At 47.6% G+C, this 19,844-nt stretch overlaps 1 protein-coding gene across 7 annotated transcripts in view; it reads right to left on the bottom strand.

Annotated features, from left to right (window-relative positions):
• The window catches only part of KATNIP (katanin interacting protein), a 194,908-nt gene that overhangs the window by 93,206 nt on the left and 81,858 nt on the right, over window positions 1-19,844 (bottom strand). For all 7 annotated transcript variants that reach the window (XM_068524188.1, XM_068524190.1, XM_068524184.1 and 4 more), the window contains 2 exons: window positions 10,955-11,222; window positions 3,974-4,105 (listed from right to left, as the gene is read on the bottom strand). In XM_068524188.1, the coding sequence (XP_068380289.1) occupies window positions 3,974-4,105; window positions 10,955-11,222 (400 nt within the window). The remainder of the gene's footprint in view (window positions 1-3,973; window positions 4,106-10,954; window positions 11,223-19,844) is intronic.

Genomic DNA, 19,844 nt, shown 5'->3' with positions numbered 1-19,844 from the left:
GTGTGACCTTGGACAGAGTCCTCAACCTCTCTGTGCCTTGGTTTCCTCTGTATAATAGTGTTGATAATAGCAGTACCTACTACACGGGGTTGTCTGGGTGATTAAATGCAAGATTAACACGTGTGGTACAAAACACCACCTGGGAGCTGGTTCAGTGCTTTGTAAGTGCTGGTTCTTCATTTTATTACCCAGAAACGAAAATATTTAGTGATCATGGCCTGCACATGAAGGAGGGAGATCCCAGTGAGCCCAGCAGGACGGCTGGGAAGGGTGCTTGACCGCCACTGTGCTGCTCCCACTCTACCAGGGGCTCTGGAAGGTTCCTGCACAGTGGCACTCTACCCTTGGTTTCATTTCTTTTAACAACTTGTCTTGGAGGAATTTTCTAAAAAGCCATTTTAAAATTTTTCACATAGAGTGAACATCAGCAGTACAGACTGGAGTCCTGTCAACTCGAGCAGTGGTCAGTGGAGCCAGTCCAGGCGTAGAAGAAACAATGGCTCAGGGCTTGCCCTCCACACTCTCCACCAGCTGACCCTGAGCAAGCACTGAGCTGCTCTGAGCCAGGCGCTCCTCTAAGCAGTCTATCCATCCAGTCCTTTAATCCTTATACTGACCCTCAGAGGAGAGTCTTACTCTTATCCCTGTTTGGCAGATGGGAGAGTGAGGCCCAGAGAGGTTAAGTAACCTGCCCAAGGTCACAGAGCTGGTAGGTGGACGGGCAGGATTTGTACCAGGTGGTCAGGCTGCAGAGTCTGCCAGGCCTATTTTCTGCCAGGGTTGCTGGGCTGGTGGGCTGTCAGCCCAGAGCTGCTGGTGGGCTGTCTCACCACCCTAAGAGCCTTTCTGAGAATGCAAGGCATAAAGGAGAAGCTGAGCCAAGAGGTGTGGAGAGGCAGACTGCTGACATACTTTAATTACTGGGGTCTGGCTGTGCCCAAAGATCACACCACCTTTGAAAGTTCATTTACACGGGTTGATGTAGATGCTTTTCCTTCAATCCACTCTTTTTACCACTTGCTATCTAAAATGCTTTGCCTTGTATTAGTACAGTCTTTCCCCCCCATCAGTTTGGGGCTTGATAAGGGTTAATCAGGGAATGCCTGGGTGCCCCCTTAGCCAGACCTCCACCTGCAGCTCTGCCTCAGGGCTCCACCGGCACCCAGAGCCTCCTGAGCCAGAGCACTGGAGGGTCAACACCACCAGGCACAGCCCGCAACCCAGGACCGAAGGGAGGGTCCCTCATCCACCCCGGGGTGGGAGCAGGCTTCTGCTCGGCACCGCCCCCTGAGCTCCCCAGCCAGGTGGAGCTCCACCTGCCCAGTGAACTTGTTTGGTGATGAAGCCAGTTTTGGCTCCTCCCCTTTCCTGTCCCCTTCCAGGGACCACCTCCCAACTAGATTACTTGTTCTGGAATCCTTATCTCAGAGTCTGGTTCTGGGGAATCCAAACCAAGACAATATTTACACAGCAGGGAGCAAACGCTCAGTAAGTGGAAGGACTGTTATCACTTCCTCCGCCTCCTTCCATCTGCCCTGAGCTGCTGGGAAAAGAGCTTCAAGCCTCAGGCCTCATGCATGGAGTGCACTGGTCCAGATCTGGGAACGGTGACTGTTTGGAGTAGGGGTTGCTTCCTGCCGCCAGGTCCCCTGGCCCGTCCCTGCAGGAAACAGTCCCTCCAGCTCCTTAGTAAACGTGGATGGAATGTCATGGCCACAGAGGTCACTTGTCTAACAAGGCTGGCTGGCTGGGGCTGGATTTTGCCCTAGGCACCCCACAGTTCCAAATTCTTAGGACACCAGGATGCCTTGAGCTCCCTGAGGTTCTCTGGATCACAGAACTCAGAAGCAAGTTGCCCTCACAGAGTCACTCCAGCCACTAGTTTGGATCCACAGCATCAGACTGAGATGTTTCATCTGCAGCCTCCAGTGTGTGCAGTCTGCTGGGTAAGCACACAGCAGTGGAGTCACTCCCCCAGGGTTTGAGGCCTACATCTGCTGCTTTCCAGTTGTGTGAATCACCTGCTCTGTGCCTCAGTTCCTCATCTGAGAAATGGGCACAATCGGAGAACCCACCTCAGAGCCTGGTGATAAGGATTATAATTTACCTACACATATAAATTACATATATAATTTACTTATACAGTAAGTCCCTTACATACGAATGAGTTCTGTTCCGAGAGTGGGTTCGTAAGTCCAATTCATTCATAAGTCCAACAGAGTTAGCCTAGATACCCAACTAACACAATCAGCTATATAGTGCTGTACTGTAATAGGTTTATAATACTTTTCACACAAATAATACATTAAAAACCCACAAAGAATAAAGAAAACATTTTTAGGGGACTTCCCTGGCAGTCCAGTGGTTAAGACTCTGTGCTCCCAATGAAGGGGTTGTGGGTTCAATCCCTGGTTGGGGAATTAAGATCCCACATGCCGTGCACAGTGTGGCCAAAAAAACCCAAACAAACAAACAAAACAACCAAACATTTTAAATCTTACAGTACGGTACCTTGAAAAGTACAGTAGTACAGTACAACAGCTGGCATACAGGGGCTGGCATCGAGTGAGCAGGCAAGAAGAGTTACTGACTGGAGGAGGGAGAGGAGGTGGGAGACGGTAGAGCTGAAGGATCGTCAGCAATAGGAGACGGAGGCCAAGCTGCAATTTCACTCACACATGACACTGATGGAACGCACATTCACATCTTTGAAATTTCGCAAATTGAAGGTTCATATGTAGGGGACTTACTGCATATAGATGAGTAAATTTCATATAGAATTTATATATATATATAAGTAAACTATATAATGTATATAAGTAAATGATAAGTAAACACATAGTAAATTGTAATAAATAAAAGCTTACAGTGGTGGCTGGCTCATGGTAAGTACTCAATCAATGGACCCCCTCATTTCATTAGAAGGGCGGCACACAGACCTTTCACCATAAACTTCTTTGTACCTTTAGAATGTAGTATCATCTGCATGTATTGTTACCCATATAAAGTAAGCAAATTCATTTAAAAGTAAAAACAAAAATAAAACAAATTTTCAGTTATAACCACATCTTGGTTGTAGACCCAGAAAGTAACTGTGACGGTTAATTTTAGGTGTCCACTCAACTAGGCCATGGGGAGCCCAGCTATTTGGTCAAACATTATTCTGGATGTTTCTGAGAGGGTGTTTGGGGGTGAGATTAACATGTTAATTGGTAGAAGAAAACAGGCTGCCCTCCATAGTGTGGGTGGGCCTCATCCAATCAGTGGAAGGCCTGAATAAAACAAAAAAGCTGATCCTCCCACAAATAAGAGAGAATCCTCCAGCAGACTGCCTCCGGATTTCATCTGCAACACTGGCCCTTCCTGCCTGATGGCCTTCGAACTGGAACACTGACTTTTCCTGGGTCTCCAGCCTGCTGACCCATCGTATAGATTGGACTTGGCAGCCTCCATAATTGCATGAGCCAATTCCTTACAACAAATTTCTCTCTGGGGGAGGGACGGACTGGGAGTTTGGGGTTAGCAGATGAAAACCATGACATACAGAATGGATGGACAACAAGGTCCTACTGGATAGCACAGGGAACTATATTCAATACCCTGGGGTAAACCATACTGGAAAAGAATATATAAAAGAATGTATGTATGTGTATAACTGAGTCATTTTGCTGTGCAGCAGAAATTAACACAACATTGTAAATCAACTATACTTCAATAAAAAAATAATTAAAAAAAATAAATTTCTCCACCTCTCTCTCTCTATATATATATGTATGTATATATATAGGCATATGTATATACACACACATCCTATTGGCTCTGTTTCTCTGGAGACCTTGACCAATAATACATTTGCTGAAGGTCAGCTCAGGCCTCAGGGAGGAGGGTGAAGAAGCAAGGACTCCTCCATCACGGCACCCCACTGACCCAAAGCCCAGTCCCAACTGCTCGGGGGTGGGCACGGAACTCTTACTTGAGCATGCCCTCTCCTGGTCTGGGAACACGGTCAGGGACTGGGGACTCAGGTTTGGCTCAGGTTTGCTGGGAATGAAGACCTCAGCGTTGTCCTTCCGCTTAGCAGACAAATTCCTTTCCTTTTTATTACCTGTAAAAACACAATAGTTTATATGTCAAACACTGAGTACAGGCAGAGTTGGGAAATTCTGCTCCAGCATCTGTTTATTTGTGCGTTCACTTATTCATTCAACAAATATTGATGGAATCCCTGTTCTGGGCCAGGCACCATGCTAGTTTCGGATTTGTTGCAGACAACAAAACAAGTTTGCCGACAGCCGTTATGTGCCAAGTACCACATTTTGATAAATAAGTGAATTCTTCTAGGACACACACAGGTTTTCAGGTTTTAACATTTCTGATTAGGGACAAGTCTTATAAACAATGGGGTACTAGGTTTAATTGGCAGCAAGATACAGAAAATAATGATGTAACCAAGGATATGCAAGAGCAGGAAAAGTATAGTAGAACATGTTTGCTGCCCTCGAGGCACATTCGCGCCGAGGAAAAGGATGGTTGAATGGATAAGAGAGCAGGGCTGGCACAGAAGAAAGGATCCAGTACCAGGGTCACAGAGGACGGGGCTGGCAGGTGTGTAGTCGACAGTGAAGAGAACCCTTACAGATGACCAGGGTGTCTCCAGGGCACAGAACTGGGGGGCATTCAGACACAGGGAACAGTGTGTGTGAAGGCTTGAGAGCTGACATGCATGTGGCAGGTGAGTGGCTAGGGTCTGGGCTGGCGAGAGGAGCCAGACAGTGAAGGGCCCACGGGCCATGATTTATAGTCAGTGTTTCCCAAAGTGGGGTGCCTGGACCACTGGTTGGGCATTGGGGGTGATGACTGGGACTTCCCTCGTGGCGCAGTGGATAAGCATCCACCTGCCAAAGCAGGGCACATGGGTTTGATCCCTGGTCCGGGAAGATCCCACATGCCGCGGAGCAACTAAGCCCGTGCGCCACAACTACTGAGCCTGCACGCCACAACTACTGAGCCCATGTGCCACAACCACTGAGGGCCACATGCCTAGAGCCCGTGCTCTGCAACAAGAGAAGCCACTGCAATGAGAAGCCCGCACACTGCAACGAAGAGTAGCCCCCACTCGCTGCAACTAGAGAAAGCCCGCACGCAGCAATGAAGACCCAACGCTGCTAAAAATAAATAAAATATAAAAAAAGAAAGCAATTATCTATCTTAATGTGTATGGGAAAAAAATAAGCAACCAGTATATCAAACCTTGACTTCGTGTATATTATTGTGTGGAACAATCCTAGAATTATGAAAGAAAAGAAAGAAGGAGTGAGGAAGGAAGGGGTGAGGGGGTGGAGAGAAAAGGAAAGGAGGAAAGAAGAAAGGTGACTGGTTTAAATAACAGCTAAAAAATAGTATGAGTGGTCTGTGAATTTGGCAAAAAAAAAAAAATTGTGAAGAAGGTTTGCAAATGGCACAAGTCTGGGTAAAGTGGCTCCAGGCAGGAAAGCAGCCCAGGGGGCAGCGAGACAGGTGGCTAAATGGAATAAAGAGAAAAAGCAGGGAGAAGAGTTAGGTCCCTGGACTTGGGAACCTCCAGCCTGGGAAGGCAGAAAACCTCGGAAGTGTCTGCTCAAATTCAGAGGAAATCCTGGGGCCTGTGGTGGCCCAAAGGAGGGAAGTCCCAGAATCAAGGGCGCTATGGGATTCTTGGGAGCTCAGGGTAGATGTTGGGGATGAGTGTGGCGTCTGTCCGACTTGCACTAACCTCTCTGCCATCCCCCCTTGACTTTGCAAAGGACACGTGTTTCTCTACACTTTCTCAAGTGGCTGCTCCCTGGTTGGCCTGACATCCAGGGCCCAAGGGCAGACCTGTGTGTGAGCGAGAAGCCACCATGTCCAATGGGACAAGACAAAGAATGGAGAGGGGCCAAGGCCCAAACGGAGATTGGCTGTCTAAGTGCTGAAAATATGCTGATGATGGTAAGAACTACAGCCAGCATGTATTCAGTTCAGCCTCCTGAGTGCCCAGGCACTGGGGCAGGTCCTTGGCACACACTGTCTCATGTGTTTCCCCAGCCATCTTAGTGGGTGGAGGGTAGGTAGAACAATGGACCTCAAAAATGGCCACATCCTAATTCTCAGAAGCTGTGCATGTGTTAGGCTACAAGGCAAAGGGGAATTAACTGTGCTCATCAGCTGACCTTAAACTAGGGAGGTTATTTTGGATTATTCCGCTGGACCCAAGGTAATCACAAGGGTTCTTAAAAGTGGAAGAGGGACAGAGTTTCAGTTTGGGATGATGAAAAACTTCTGGTGATAGATAGTGGTGATGGTTACACAACAATGTGAGTGTACTTCGTGACACCGAATTGTGCTCTTAAAAATGGTGAAGATGGTAAATTCTATGTTATGTATATTTTGCCACAATAAAACACATGTGCATGTGCAGCACACAGGTGGAAAAGTGCTGCAGAAGAGCAAGATCAAAGGGAGATGTCACTATAGAGGAAAAGCACAGAGAGATGCAATGTTGCCAGCTTGGAAGGCGGCCAGGAGCCAAGGTATGTGACAGCCTCTAAAAGCTGGAAAAGGCAAGGAAACACATTTTCCCCTGGAGCTTCCATAAGGAACACAGCCTTGCTGACACTGTGATTTTAGCTCAGTGAGACTGAACGTCAAACTTCTGACCCACAGAACTATAAGATAATAAGTTGGTATTGTTTTAAGCCACCAAGTTTGGGCTAATTTGTTATAGCAGCAGTAGAAAACTAATACATACTATTGCAGAGTAAGGCTCTGAGGTTCAAGTCGTTTGTCCAACATCACAGAGCTAGGAAGTGAGGGAATCAGGATTTGACCAGGCCTGCCTGGCTCAGAGCCCTGCCCTTAACCACTTTATTCCCTGTCTCCTGGCTCCCTCCTCTCCTTAAGACTGCCCTTCAGCAACTCTGGTGGAGGTCTGCCTTGGCCATCAAAAGTCTATACAAGGGGGCTTCCCTGGTGGCGCAGTGGTTGAGAGTCTGCCTGCCGATGCAGGGGACACGGGTTCGAGCCCTGGTCTGGGAACATCCCACATGCCGCGGAGCGACTGGGCCCGTGAGCCACAACTACTGAGCCTGCGCGTCTGGAGCAGTGCTCCGCAACGAGAGGCCGCGACAGTGAGAGGCCCGCGCACCGCGATGAAGAGTGGCCCCCGCTCGCCGCAACTGGAGAAAGCCCTCGCATAGAAACGAAGACCCAACTCAGCAAAAATAAATAAATAAATTAATTAATTAAAACAGAAACACAGAAACAATTAAAAAAAAAAAAAAGTCTATACAAGGATATTTCTTAGGGCACCAAAGGACCCAGACTCTTGGTGCGATCCTAAAACCATCAGGTCTTCATGGAAAGTGGCCTGGGTTCACTCATTTTGTACCACCCTCCCCCCACCCTTGGCCCCGACTCACTCGGCTGCAGCCATACTGGCCCTTTCTCTGTACTTGGGTACACCAAGCTCTTTCCCTCTCCAAGCCCTTTGTGCTTGCTGATCCCTGGACCTGGAATGCTGTTGCCATGGCTGCTTTCTCTTCCTCATTCCTGTCCCAGCTTAAACATCACCTCCTCTGAGAAGGCTTTTCTGACCATCCCAGCTACCAGCATCCTTCGCTGACCCCCAACGCCCAACCAGTGTCCTGTTTTATAATCTTCACAACTTTCAAGACCATCAGGGTACCATTCTCTCCTCCTCCCTGAATTCCTAACCCATGACCCAGCCCTCCCCTTTCCAGTTAATAGAAAAATAACTTCTGCCTTTCTCTGTGCCGCTCATTCACTGCCCCTTGCTCACAAGGAGGACAAAAGGGATGGGAGAGAGTGGGGGCAGGAAGCCATCGGGGCTCAGCCCAGGCCCTCCTTCTTCCCTCTTCTGTGGGCTGGGGTGGGGTGGGGGGGTGCCGTCAGGTCACATGGCCCCCTTCCACCATGCTGATGCCATCAGCGGTCCAGCTTTGCCAACATCTGGGGTCAGGGGTCAGTGTACTGCAGAGGGGCAGTACTTTCAGTTGGAGAGGTAATCATTTGCTGACCTTCCATCCATGATCATTTCTCATTTGTTTCACAATTTAGAAGGGAAAGCAGAGGCGGGTGGGGTTACTTACTGGCTCCTCAAAGCCCAATTATCACTTTGTAACTTCATCTGGTTTATTTATTTAGCCTAAAGATTAAGAGCGCAGGCTCTGGGCTCAGACTGCTGCAGATTCAATTCCACTCTGCCCGTTCCTAGCTGTGTGACCTTGGGCAAGTTATTTGACCTCTCTGTGCTTCAGTTTCCCCTCTGTAAAACAAGTACAACGACAGGACTTTCCTCGGGGTTGAGATTTAATGTGCGGGTGAGGATTTAATGAGGGACTATATGTAAAGCCCTTGGAATAGCTCTTGGCTCATATTAATAACAACTCAGTAAGTGTTGGCAATTATTATTTATGTAGTTATGCGCTTATTGTCTGTTTTCCCTGCTAGGATTAAATGACGTAGAATGAGCGGGCCCATCTCGTCCCAGCACAGGGCCTGGGGCATGATGCGTGCCCAGTGCATGAATGAACTGCCCAGAACCAAGCACATCTTTTCAGGTTACTGCTGACTGTTCTTGAGTAAACACTCAGGATTATCTCAGAACTCCAATCCCATGCTGGGGTCTGGGGAGACCTTGTAACAGGCCCCTCAGCCTCCTTCTTGCTCCCCTTGGTGGGAGGCTGTCTCCTGCTGGGGCTGAGAAGCCAGCCAGGGGCTGCAGATGAAAGGGGCGGCTGAGAGCGGCGGTAGGGGGCATTCGTGCCGCCCTCGTGTACTGCAGACTGGGCACCCGCCGCCTGCAGCAGACATCACCAGGGTCAACTCGGGGCCTGCCGAGCAATCTAATTGTTAAAAAATGTAAAATGGCAAGAAAGTGAAGTTCTCTCCTTCAGCTTTATGCCCAGTATCACTCTTAAACTGCCTGGGGTTCAATTGCTCCCCTTCTGTGGCCTGGTCCTCCACACCCGGAAGTGACTGTCATACCCACTCCCACCTCCGTCCCCGCCACACCCCCGTTTCCAGGGCAGGGGCCCAGTCAACCCCCTCACAGCACTTCCCTTCCCCTTGGAGGAAACACAATCCACAGCAATGACGCAGCCCCAGTGGGTCTCAGTCAGAAGGGTATGTTCATTGCCGTGACCACCAGACGCTTTAGCAGGTGGGCATAGTCCTTCATTTATTTTAAAGATTTCCCGAATGGCTTGAATGTGCCAGGTGAAGGCTGCAAGCTGGGGATGCAACAGAGGGGAAGAGCTGGCCTGTGCCCTGGCAGAGCTCACAGGCCGGAGGGAGAGAAAGGCAACTGCGGGCATTGAGACTAGGGCCATGATGACGCTACAGGAGCAGAGCAGGCACCGACCTAGCTGGCCAGGCTGGGAGTGCCAAGAAGGCTTCCTGGAGGAAGCAGCCTCTGAGCTGAGTCTCGAGGAAAAAGCAGGGAGCCAGGTTTCATGGGTCAGAGTGGAGAGGAAAGAAAATGTGGTGATCTAGGTGGAGGGAACAGCCCAGCAAGGAGGTGAGAGCATGTCGGAGGGACAAATGTTCTCTTCGCTGGAGACATCAACCGTGGGGTGTAGATTTTCCAGAGCTGCCTATTATTATGTCCCCCCAAGACTCATAGGTTCAAGTCCTAACCCCCAGTACCTCAGAATGTGGCTGTATTTGGAGATAGGGTCACTAGAGAGGTAGTTAAGGTAAAATGAGGCCTTTAGAGTGGGCGTTAAGCCAACATGACTGGTGTCCTTATAAGAAGAGGAGATTAGGACACAGGGACACACAGAGGGAAGACCATGTGAGGACACAGGGAGAAGGTAGCCGTCTGCAAGCCAAGGAGAGAGGCCTCAGAAGACACCAAGCTTGCCAAAGCCCTGATCTTGGACTTCTAGCCTCCAGAACTGTGAACAAAATTACATTTCCGTGGCTGTTGATGCCACCCCTGGTCTGTGTACTTTGTTACGGCAGCCTGGGCAGACGAATATACTCACTGCCTGATTTCAAACATTCCCTCATTTCTCTTTCCTTAGGTTCACTCATGCTTCCCCATTGGTTGGTCTTGGTATTTGGTTCAGGAAATTCGGCACCTCCAGCTTTGGGGAGAATGCCCTAACCGTAATCCCCCCTGCCACCCACCAATTGTTCTGTTGACTCTACCTTCTAGGGTGATTTCTGAAAAACCCTCTCCAGTGGACAACTGCTGTTGGTGCCTAGCTGCTTTCCTCCTCCTTCAGATTCACCTTAATTTTCCTTTGGAAACTACTATCTCCGTCCATGTGGTTTGGGTGGCGATAACCACACCCCCAGTCCTGTTGGTCGGACCTGGCCAATCAGAGCCACAGTGACTAGTTCAGAGATGTGACCCCACGTGGGTTCGAGAGCCAAGTCTGGGACTTTTGCTGGAGCTTTTAGGAAGAGAAATCCACTTTCTGATGGAGTTGCAAAGCCAGTGTCTCAATTCTGTGTCTATATGTGGAAAGCCCACGTGAGAATGGTGCCAAGACAAAAGAAGGAAGAGAGAAGAGGGAGGAAGGGAAGAAGGGAAGGAGAGGGGAGGGGAACAGAAATGAGTCCTATTGCAGCCCTGGACTCCTTAGTTATCCAAGTCAATAAATAGTCCCTTTTGCTCAAGTCAGTTTCACTAGCCAGTTGCCGCATAGATGCTGGTAAACTTCCTACAATGCACAGGACAGCCCCCTACAACTATCTGCCAGACATTTACCATCTGGAATTTCAGGGTCATCTGTAAGCTTTTGGGAGCCTTCACCTCTTGCAATCAGCAGAAACCTGACTGATATATACCCCGGCCTGTGAGATAGTCTACCCAAAGCTGAATTCAAAGTACCACTGGAAATTTAAGTCCTATTATTAGATCCAGAGACATCAAAGGCAAAGAAATGCCGCCTAAGACAGAGCTTACTTTTGGAAGCTGGGTTAAATTCCAGCACTACGAGGGTGTCTGGGCCCTGGGGAGGGCGTCCTTCTGTCCCCTGGTCCTCGGAAACATCCTTCTGCACTGAGTCCCCAGTGGGAAGAGGGGAGTCATCTCTAGGACGGCCCAGCAGCACCTGGTCCTCAGGCTCCGGCTCAGAGAGTACATCTTCTTCGATAGAGTCATACTCATCACTGGAACCATCCTCTTCTTTCCTTTGTAGATTGACACTAAGTTCCAGGCTTTTTCTTAGCTCCTGCCAAAAGTCAAGAAGAGAAGTGAAAAATGAAATACGTTCCTTTGAGGAAAAACTCTTTTGAAAATAGATCATTAGAATCAAAGAACTATTCCCATGAAACTAACATTTACCAAAACCATCTCAACCCATGTGTTATCCTCGCTTTGAGGATGAGAAAACAAAGGGGCAGGGACAAATGAGAAACTCTCCTCTGGATGGAGCAGAGTTTAGTTTTATAGTATTAATTGTGGTTTCCTGTAGCTGCTTGCAAATTTTTTCATACGTCTTCTGTCTCTAAGAGATTGTAGATTTACAATCTTAAGACCAAGCATTAAGCTATACTTACAGTGATCAGAAAATTTATCACTGAAGCCAGGATATTGTGAATTTATTTATTTATTTTTGGCTGCATTGGGTCTTTGTTTCTGCACGCGGGCTTTTCTCTAGTCGTGGAAAGCGGAGAGCGGGGGCTACTCTTTGTTGTGGTGTGCGGGCCTCTCATTGCGGTGGCTTCTCTTGTTGCGGAGCACGGGCTCTAGGCACGCGGGCTCCAGTAGTTGTGGCTCACGGGCTCAGCAGTTGTGACTCGCGGGCTCTAGAGCACAGGCTCAGTAGTTGTGGCGCACGGGCTTAGCTGCTCCACGGCATGTGGGATCTTCCCGGACCGGGGCTCGAACCCGTGTCCCCTGCGTTGGCAGGCGGATTCTTAACCACTGCACCACCAGGGAAGTCCCCAGGATACTTTGGAAGGGGAATAAAGGCACTACTACATTTACACTGGGACGAAAGTGTACACTGGACTGTCTGGGGAAACCAGTATGTTTGGTTAGCCTAGCTATGCTATCCCTGTAGCCCTTGTAGTAACTAACATAGCTGTGAGAGCATGAGAAGCAATCAAGTTTACGGTTGACCATAAACTTAATAGTTGTGTGGTAGGCTGAATAATGATCCCCCAAAGATGTCCAAGTCCTTATTCCTGGACCCACTGAATTAGTGAGGGCTCATGTACAAGTGAGAAGCACCACATAGAAAACTTTGATCATCTTAGAGAAATCATCCTAAAAAGCCCAGTGATAGAAATATGGAATCAAAGGTGCTGCTGGTGAGGGCTCAGGAAATAAGGAACATGTTATTGGGAACTAGAGGACAGAAAATCCTGTTATGTGGCAGCAGAATCTTAGCCAAACTGTGTCCTACAGTTATACGGTAAGAGGAACTTGTAAATGATGAACTTGGATATTTAGCTCAAGAGAGTTCCAAGCAAAGTGTTAAAGATACAGTCTGGTTCCTTCCTGCTGCTTAGAGTAAAATGCTAGAGGAAAGGGACAGACTGAGAGAACCGTTAAGTACAAAGAACTGGGAGTTGATGATTTGGGAAGCTCTCAGCCTACTACAAAAGATGCTAAAAAAAAAAAAAAAAAGCATGAAAAAGCCAGGAAAGCGTGCTCTGGAGAAAAAAACGAAGGGTGTGGCTGGACAACCTTTTGCCAAAACCTCAGAAGGATCTACAGTTTAGAGCAGCGGTCCCCAACCCCTGGTCCATGGACCAGTACCGGTCCGCGGCCTGTTAGGTGAGGTGAGCAGCGGAGGTGAGCAGCCGGCCGGCGAGCGAAGCTTCATCTGCCACTCCCCATCGCTCACATGACTGCCTGAACCATCACCCCACCCCTGTCCGTGGAAAAATTGCCTTCCATGAAACGGTTCCTGGTGCCAAAAAGGTTGGGGACCGCTGGTTTAGAGTATTCAATCACACTGAGGGCTCTTTGAAGAGATTAGACATGTGACTCATGAATCCCCTTAGACATCTCAGCAGAAGCCAGGAATAGAGATGGGATTATCCAGGAAAGGTTTGTGGAGGAGCCTCTTGTCTAATGGAGTGAATCCTAGAGACATACAGAGGAGACCCACATGGTTTTTGAGACTGTTATACCAGCAGAAACACTGCCAGCTTGAACTCCGTGGGAGAGAGAAAGGACAAAATTAAAGAAAGCTGACAGGCTCCCAAAATTCTACAGGCAGGAAACAGGTTAATAAAACTACGTAGGTGCAAACACATGCTACCCTTCATGAAAGAGGAAGAATGACTCCCAGGGTGGAGCCATGGGCCCAGAGGGCGGAATCCTGAGCCACAGAGAATTATTCCTGTGCCACAGAGAATTATTCCTGTGCCTTGAAACCTAATGGAGTTTGCCCAGTTGGATTTCAAACTTGCTTGGGTTTGGTGACTCTTTTTTTCCCTTTAATTTTCTGTCTATTGTAATGGGAATGTCTATAACTGTTATCCTGTGCCTGACCCACCACTGTATTTGGGAGCAGATAACTTGTTTTCTAGTTTTAAAAGTTCAAAGAGGGAGAGAAATTTTGCCCTAAGATGAGTAATACCCATAGATTCACCCCTCCTAATTTAGATATAGATAATGAGCTTTGGGAGTTTTGAGCAGATGAGACTTAAATGATATTTTGCACTTAAGTTGCTACTGTAAGGGGTTGAGACTTTTGGGAAACTTGGGATGGGATGGAAGTATTTTGCATGTGAGGGGGACATGAATCTTTGGGGACCCAAGAGCGGACTGCTGTGGGCCCCAAAGATGTCCATGTTCTAATCACCTTGGATGGTGAATATTACATGGCAAAGGGACCTTGCAGATGTGATTAACGATCTTGAGATGGGGGATATTATCTTGGATATCTAGAGAGGCCTATGTAATCACAAGGGTCCTTCTAAGAGGGAGGCAGGAAGATCAGCATCAGAAAGACGAGATATAAGGGTGGAAGCAGAGGTTAGGGAGGAGAAAAGATGCTACCCTGCTGGCCTTGAAGGAGGAAAGGGCACAAGCCAAGGAATGTAGGTGGCCTCTAGAAGTTGGAAAAGGCAAGGAAACGGATTCTCCTCTAGAGCCTCTAGAAGGAACACAGGTCTGCTGACATCTTGATTTTAGACCAATGAAACTGAATTTGGATTTCTGAGCTCTAGAACTGTAAGATAAACCACTAAGTTTGTGGTAAGTTGTCATGGCAGCAATAAGAAACTTTTTTTTGTTTTTAGACATGCTTCACAGCTTGTGGGATCTTAGTTCCCTGACCAGGGATTGAACCCAGGCCCCTGGCAGTGGAAGCACTGAGTCTTAACCATTGGACCACCAGGGAATTCCCCAGGAAACTAATATAGCTATCTATCTTTTATAGCTCTCTCCCTCCCACCCTGCCCAATATCAAGTATCAGTGATATTTATTGAGCAAATAGAACACTGCCTGGCACATAGTAGATGCTTGACAAATATGTGCTGAATGACTAATTTATGTCAGTGACTGGGTAGAAGCTGTAAGCAGGGGTGGAGAGCACCCACCTGCCTTGGCGGTGGCATTAGTGATGTGACTCTTAGAAAGTTACTTAACTTCTCTGATCTGCATTTTGCCATCCATAAAAATGGGTTAACAAATCCCAACCTCACCGAATTGTTTTATTAAAGTAGTGGTGTGAACTGGGGATGATTTTGGACATTTGGCAATTATTTGGAGATGTATTTGGTGAGAACTGGGGGAAAGGAGTGCTAGCGGCATCTGGTAGGTGGAGGCCAGGCATGCTGCTAAACATCCTAGAATGTACAGGACAGTTCCCACAACAAAGAATTATCTGGGCAAATGTCAATAGTGGTGTGAGTGAAAAACCCTACATTAAAGTGAGCACGTATTCACCGATGGCATTTCAAAAGATCATAGCAAGGTCTTCTAGTTGAGTGTATTGACATGATCCACGCAACCTTCACGGAAGCCAGACTAAAGTCATGGCTCATGTCTTCACAGTCTGACTGTAGTCGGCAGTTGGAGGGCGAACAGATTTACTGCTCCTCCGTGGGGAAACTTGAGTTCCTGGGTGGCCTGCTGTTTAACAGCAACTGCAGTGACGGTAAAGCTAGTAATCCTTTACAGCGGAATAATGTTCTGTACTTTACAAAACATTTTCAACTCCCTCCCTCATTTGATCCTCACAATAACCCTGCAACATAGATGGGTGGAGTGAAACTTGCTTTGATGATAACGTGAACTCCTGTTACAGCAGGATAAGCAGTCGGTTCCGGTTCTTGGTCCACCCCACCCATCTCAGATAGGGTCATCTTCAGTTCTCTGTTCTGCAGGGGTGGAGGCAAGGCTAGGTGAGAAAACAGTGGGCAAACCCGGTATTCTCACCCAGTCACGGTGGAAAAAAATGATTAAATGGATGCCAGCTAAACTGGGAGATTCCCGGATGGGAGACTGCTGTGACTGTCCAGGAAATCTCGGTCAGTCCCAGGGCCCAGAATCCTCCCCACTGATGTCTAAGGCCGAGTGGAGCTACCACCCACTGCCAGTTCCAGGAAATAGCTGGATGGGGCATTAGGATTCTAGAACCCACGGTCAGCTGAGCAGGTTCCCTCCAGCCTCTTCATTACCTTCACCTTGTGGTGGCCCCATGTTTTAAGAGACTGAATTTCTGGAGTCCCCACAAGTCAGAGGACTGAGGCCTAGAGCCTTTAAGCTGGTCCGACCCGTCACAGTGATTAAGTAGCAGAGTCGTGACGTGTGCCCTCAGCCACTGCTCCCTGCTCCTTCTAGACTCTCCAAGTGTAAAACAGACCCACTTTTGTGGTCCAACCAATGGGGAAGAAGATGCGGCAACTATTATCATTCATTTATTCACACACGCAGGTGTGCTACAGGCGCTTCGTTGAGGGCTGAGGTCATGGTGGGGAGTAAGATGGCGAAGCCTCGGGCAATCAGTGCATAAAGAAAAAGAATCAGGGGCATTTCAGATGTGGCCAGGACTGGGAAGGAAAGAGCCTGCCTGGATGACGGAACCAAGAGTAAGTGGGCTGAGGGCAGCCCTGTTGAAAGCTGGTCAGGGAATGCTGGGTGGTAAAGAAACGCCCAGTGAATGTCTGGGGCACAAGGTGTGTCAGGAGGAACAGCAGAGGCAAAAGCCTGGAGGCAGCAATGGCTGGAGGGCAGCGGGTACCAAACACACTGGGAGGGGAGGGCGGGGAGCAGGAAGGGGGTCACAGGGGCAGTGCCTTGTAGGCCTCAGAGCAGAGTCTGGATTTTCTTTGATGTACCATGAGAGGTCACGAAGGGTGCTAAGCAGAAATACAACATTATCTGATTTCTGTTTTTAAAGATCACTATGGGGCTTCCCTGGTGGCGCAGTGGTTGAGAATCTGCCTGCCAATGCAGGGGACACGGGTTAGAGCCCTGGTCTGGGAAGATCCCACATGCCACGGAGCAACTAGGCCCGTAAGCCACAATTACTGAGCCTGCGCGTCTGGAGCCTGTGCTCCGCAACAAGAGAGGCCTCGATAGTGAGAGGCCAGCGCACCGCGATGAAGAGTGGCCCCCGCTTGCCGCAACTAGAGAAAGCCCTCGCACAGAAACGAAGACCCAACACAGCAATCAATCAATCAATCAATCAATCAATATTTTAAAAAAATAAAATAAAATAAAGATCACTATGGCTCTTGGATACCAAGTGGATTTTGAGAGGCGGGGCCAGGATGGAAACAGGACAGACAGCAGACAGCTGCACCTGCGGTAGCAGGTAAAGAGGAAGGTGGAAGCAGAGGTGGGGACAAGAGATGCATTTTGAGATGTATTTTGGAGGCCGAGATGACAGAAATGGCTGACTAGAAATTAATAATGTGCATACCCTTCACCCCAGCCCTTCTAGGAATTTACCCTTCATTCTTAAGTATGCAAAGATCGTTGAGGCATCATTTATAAAAGAGAATGACCTGCATGTTCATTAGTAAGAGATGGGTTAAATTACTAATAGAGCAGGCGTTGACGGAGCCCCAGGCAACCCTTACAGAGAATCAGGTAGGTCTCATGCACTTATTCAGAAAGACAACAAGATATATGCTTAAGTAAAGAGAAGCATGTTGGAAAATGTACATATAGTATAAACCTGATTTTTAAAAAAATTATTATGTTAGTATGTATACATATAGGCATACAAAAAGTCTGGAAACATCAAACTCTTAACAATATTCTCTCTGGGGTGGCATGATGGGGACTTTGTTTTCTGCTTTGTTTTACTTAATTTTTTATTATAAGCATGTTTTCCATTTTATAAATAGAAAAAAATCAGGTATTTACATTTACGTTTAAATCCTTACTCCTGAAAATAAATAAATTCCATATAAGAGTGGTAGCAACAGTGGTGTGGAGGACCCTGAACGGCCAGTTGTCTGATAGGCACTGATCTCTAGCCCTGGAACACATCTTGTCCCCAAAAGAGGGAGATGATGGAGCCGCGTCTAACTTACTGTATCCAGTCAAGGGGTCCAGATTTAAAAGCAACAAGCCACCACTCTCAACAGGGAGACATTCCGGTAATAGAAATATAGCACCCATAAGTCCTTCTCAGAAAAAACCTCCAGAGGACAAAATCCAAAGAATGAAAAGTAAAATCAAAATAAAGAACGCAGACCAGGAGACCCTATGATAAAAGGTCTAATGGTGAACACTGAAGACGCTTAGAGACTAAAGAAATACAAGTGACCCTCGAACAACACGGGGACTGGGGCCCTGCCCCCCATGCAGTCGAAAATCCATGTACTGCTGTCTCTGCCTCAAAAGCAAAGGAACTGATAAATGGCTCACCCAAGGGCAGGAAGCTGAAGCAGTCTGGAGAGAAGAGGACTCAAACCCTAGTTCTTTTGATTTCGCATATTGCGATCTCTAACCGAACACAAACTTTTCCCCATACTTAAAGATCTGTAAAATGAAAATACAGGAACTATATTTATTGACAAAAACCCCGCATACAAGTGGACCCATGCAGTTCAAACCCGTGTTATTTAAGGGTCAACTGTATTAGACAATTGTGCGTATCTGGGTTGTGGACCAAAATGTAATGTTCTAAACCTAAGCTCTTAGCTAAGCTCACAAAAGCCAGAAGAGGGCAGGCAGTGTGGGTGCACCCTGGCCTCATTTTCCATAGCAGATTAGTCAATTCATATCCATCTTAAATGGAAACAACAGGGTTTTAAAAAATGGCAACTCCGACCTCTTAATATTTTGTTCATAATTTATTAAACGGACGGGATGTTTTAAGAAATCTCTCTTGTGATAAAGAAATCTGAATTTCAATAATTCTGTTTCAATTTGGTTTTGCTTCTGGCAAATTAATGCAAATTTAAATGCCATAATTGTATTTACTATAAATATATATAGTAAATATATATATAAAAGAAGCCTAGATTCTGCATTACTGCTATCTTGTTCACAGAGGAAAATAATACATTTGCTTACACTGGGTGAGCACACTTTAAGAACCTAGGCCCTTATAATGCCCACGTGACCTAAAACCATCCGTTCCAGGGGCAAAGGGGAGATGAACTAAGTAGCCACATTCCCTCGAGAAAGCTGTTCAAATCCTTTCCACCTGGAAAGATGAGGACCTTGGGTTGGTCGCTTTGAAAGCCAACCTCCCGATACTTCAAAGGGATACCCTGCTAGGGCATCTACCAGTTGCTTTGAAGCTGTCATCCAGAAAAAGCTCTGTGAAAACTTACTTTATAGCTTTGCTTTAAAACCCTGTTATATGCAATTTCAATGCTCAGCCCTTAAAATGTTCAGTTCAAGCCCTTTCAACAGAAAGCCTTCTTCGTGAAGGCCAGGCTGCAAATACCACAGGTGGGGAGCAGATGATGGGACTGTATACAAATTGGCCTTCTTGCTAGAGAGCCAGGGAGGAGGCGAGGGGAGGAAGGATGCTGGACCAGTGACTAAAACGCAGCCGAGGTGTCATGGTCAGTGGATTAGTGCCGTACATGCCTGATCTTCCTCTTTTCTGCTGGGCTAGGAAAAGAGCAAAACCGGGTCACCATAGCACATGAAATGTCTGCAACAATAGCAACCACAACTGTAATATCAACAATGGCAGCAGCTGCCGATTACAAAGGTTTTGCTACATATGAGGCACCAGGCTAACCCCTCTACACACCTCATCTCCCTGCAGCCTCCCACCACCCCTGTGTGTAGGTATCCTTATCTTATAGGTTCAGGGCACTTAAATGGCAGCCCCAGCTCATGTGGCTAGCAAGGGCAGAGCCAGGGTTTGGATGAAGGACTGTCTGACTCCAAAGTCCAGGTTTTTCATTCCGTGCCCACGTTTATTCCCTGCCTGGCATCAATGCATTGGAAGCCAGTGGTCTCTAGAGCGAGATGAAAGTCAGGTGCTCTGTGATCACCCATTGGCTTACACGAAATTGATGACACCTGCCTGCAAGAGCGTTCGACACAAAGCCGCCATGAGGCCACTAAATGTGTTAAAGCATGTGTTCGGTGTTAGTGGATGAAGCATTAAACCTCTAACTCCACTTAGAAACGGGAACAGCTTGGTCTAAGTTCTGGGTGTGGGTTCCAGGCCCGACTCCAGCCGCCCTATGTCCCCAGGCAAGTCTCTGAGCCTCAAGCCCCCACCTCTCATGTGGGAAAATGTTCCCTGACAACCTGACAAGTTTGTGGAAGGGATGCAATGAGATAATAGCTATGAATTAGTGTTTCGTGATTGCTCTAACAGAGGTCAGTTTTTACAGAAAATTTAACATTGAGATGACAGCATATTCTTTTCTATCTCTCAGACCCTAGTGACACTGCCTACAA

This window comes from Eschrichtius robustus, chromosome 16, assembly GCF_028021215.1.
Source record: "Eschrichtius robustus isolate mEscRob2 chromosome 16, mEscRob2.pri, whole genome shotgun sequence".
NCBI classification, from domain to species: domain Eukaryota; kingdom Metazoa; phylum Chordata; class Mammalia; order Artiodactyla; family Eschrichtiidae; genus Eschrichtius; species Eschrichtius robustus.
The sequence above is the reverse complement of the archived record's forward strand: the minus strand, read 5'-3'. Positions and strand labels throughout refer to the sequence as shown.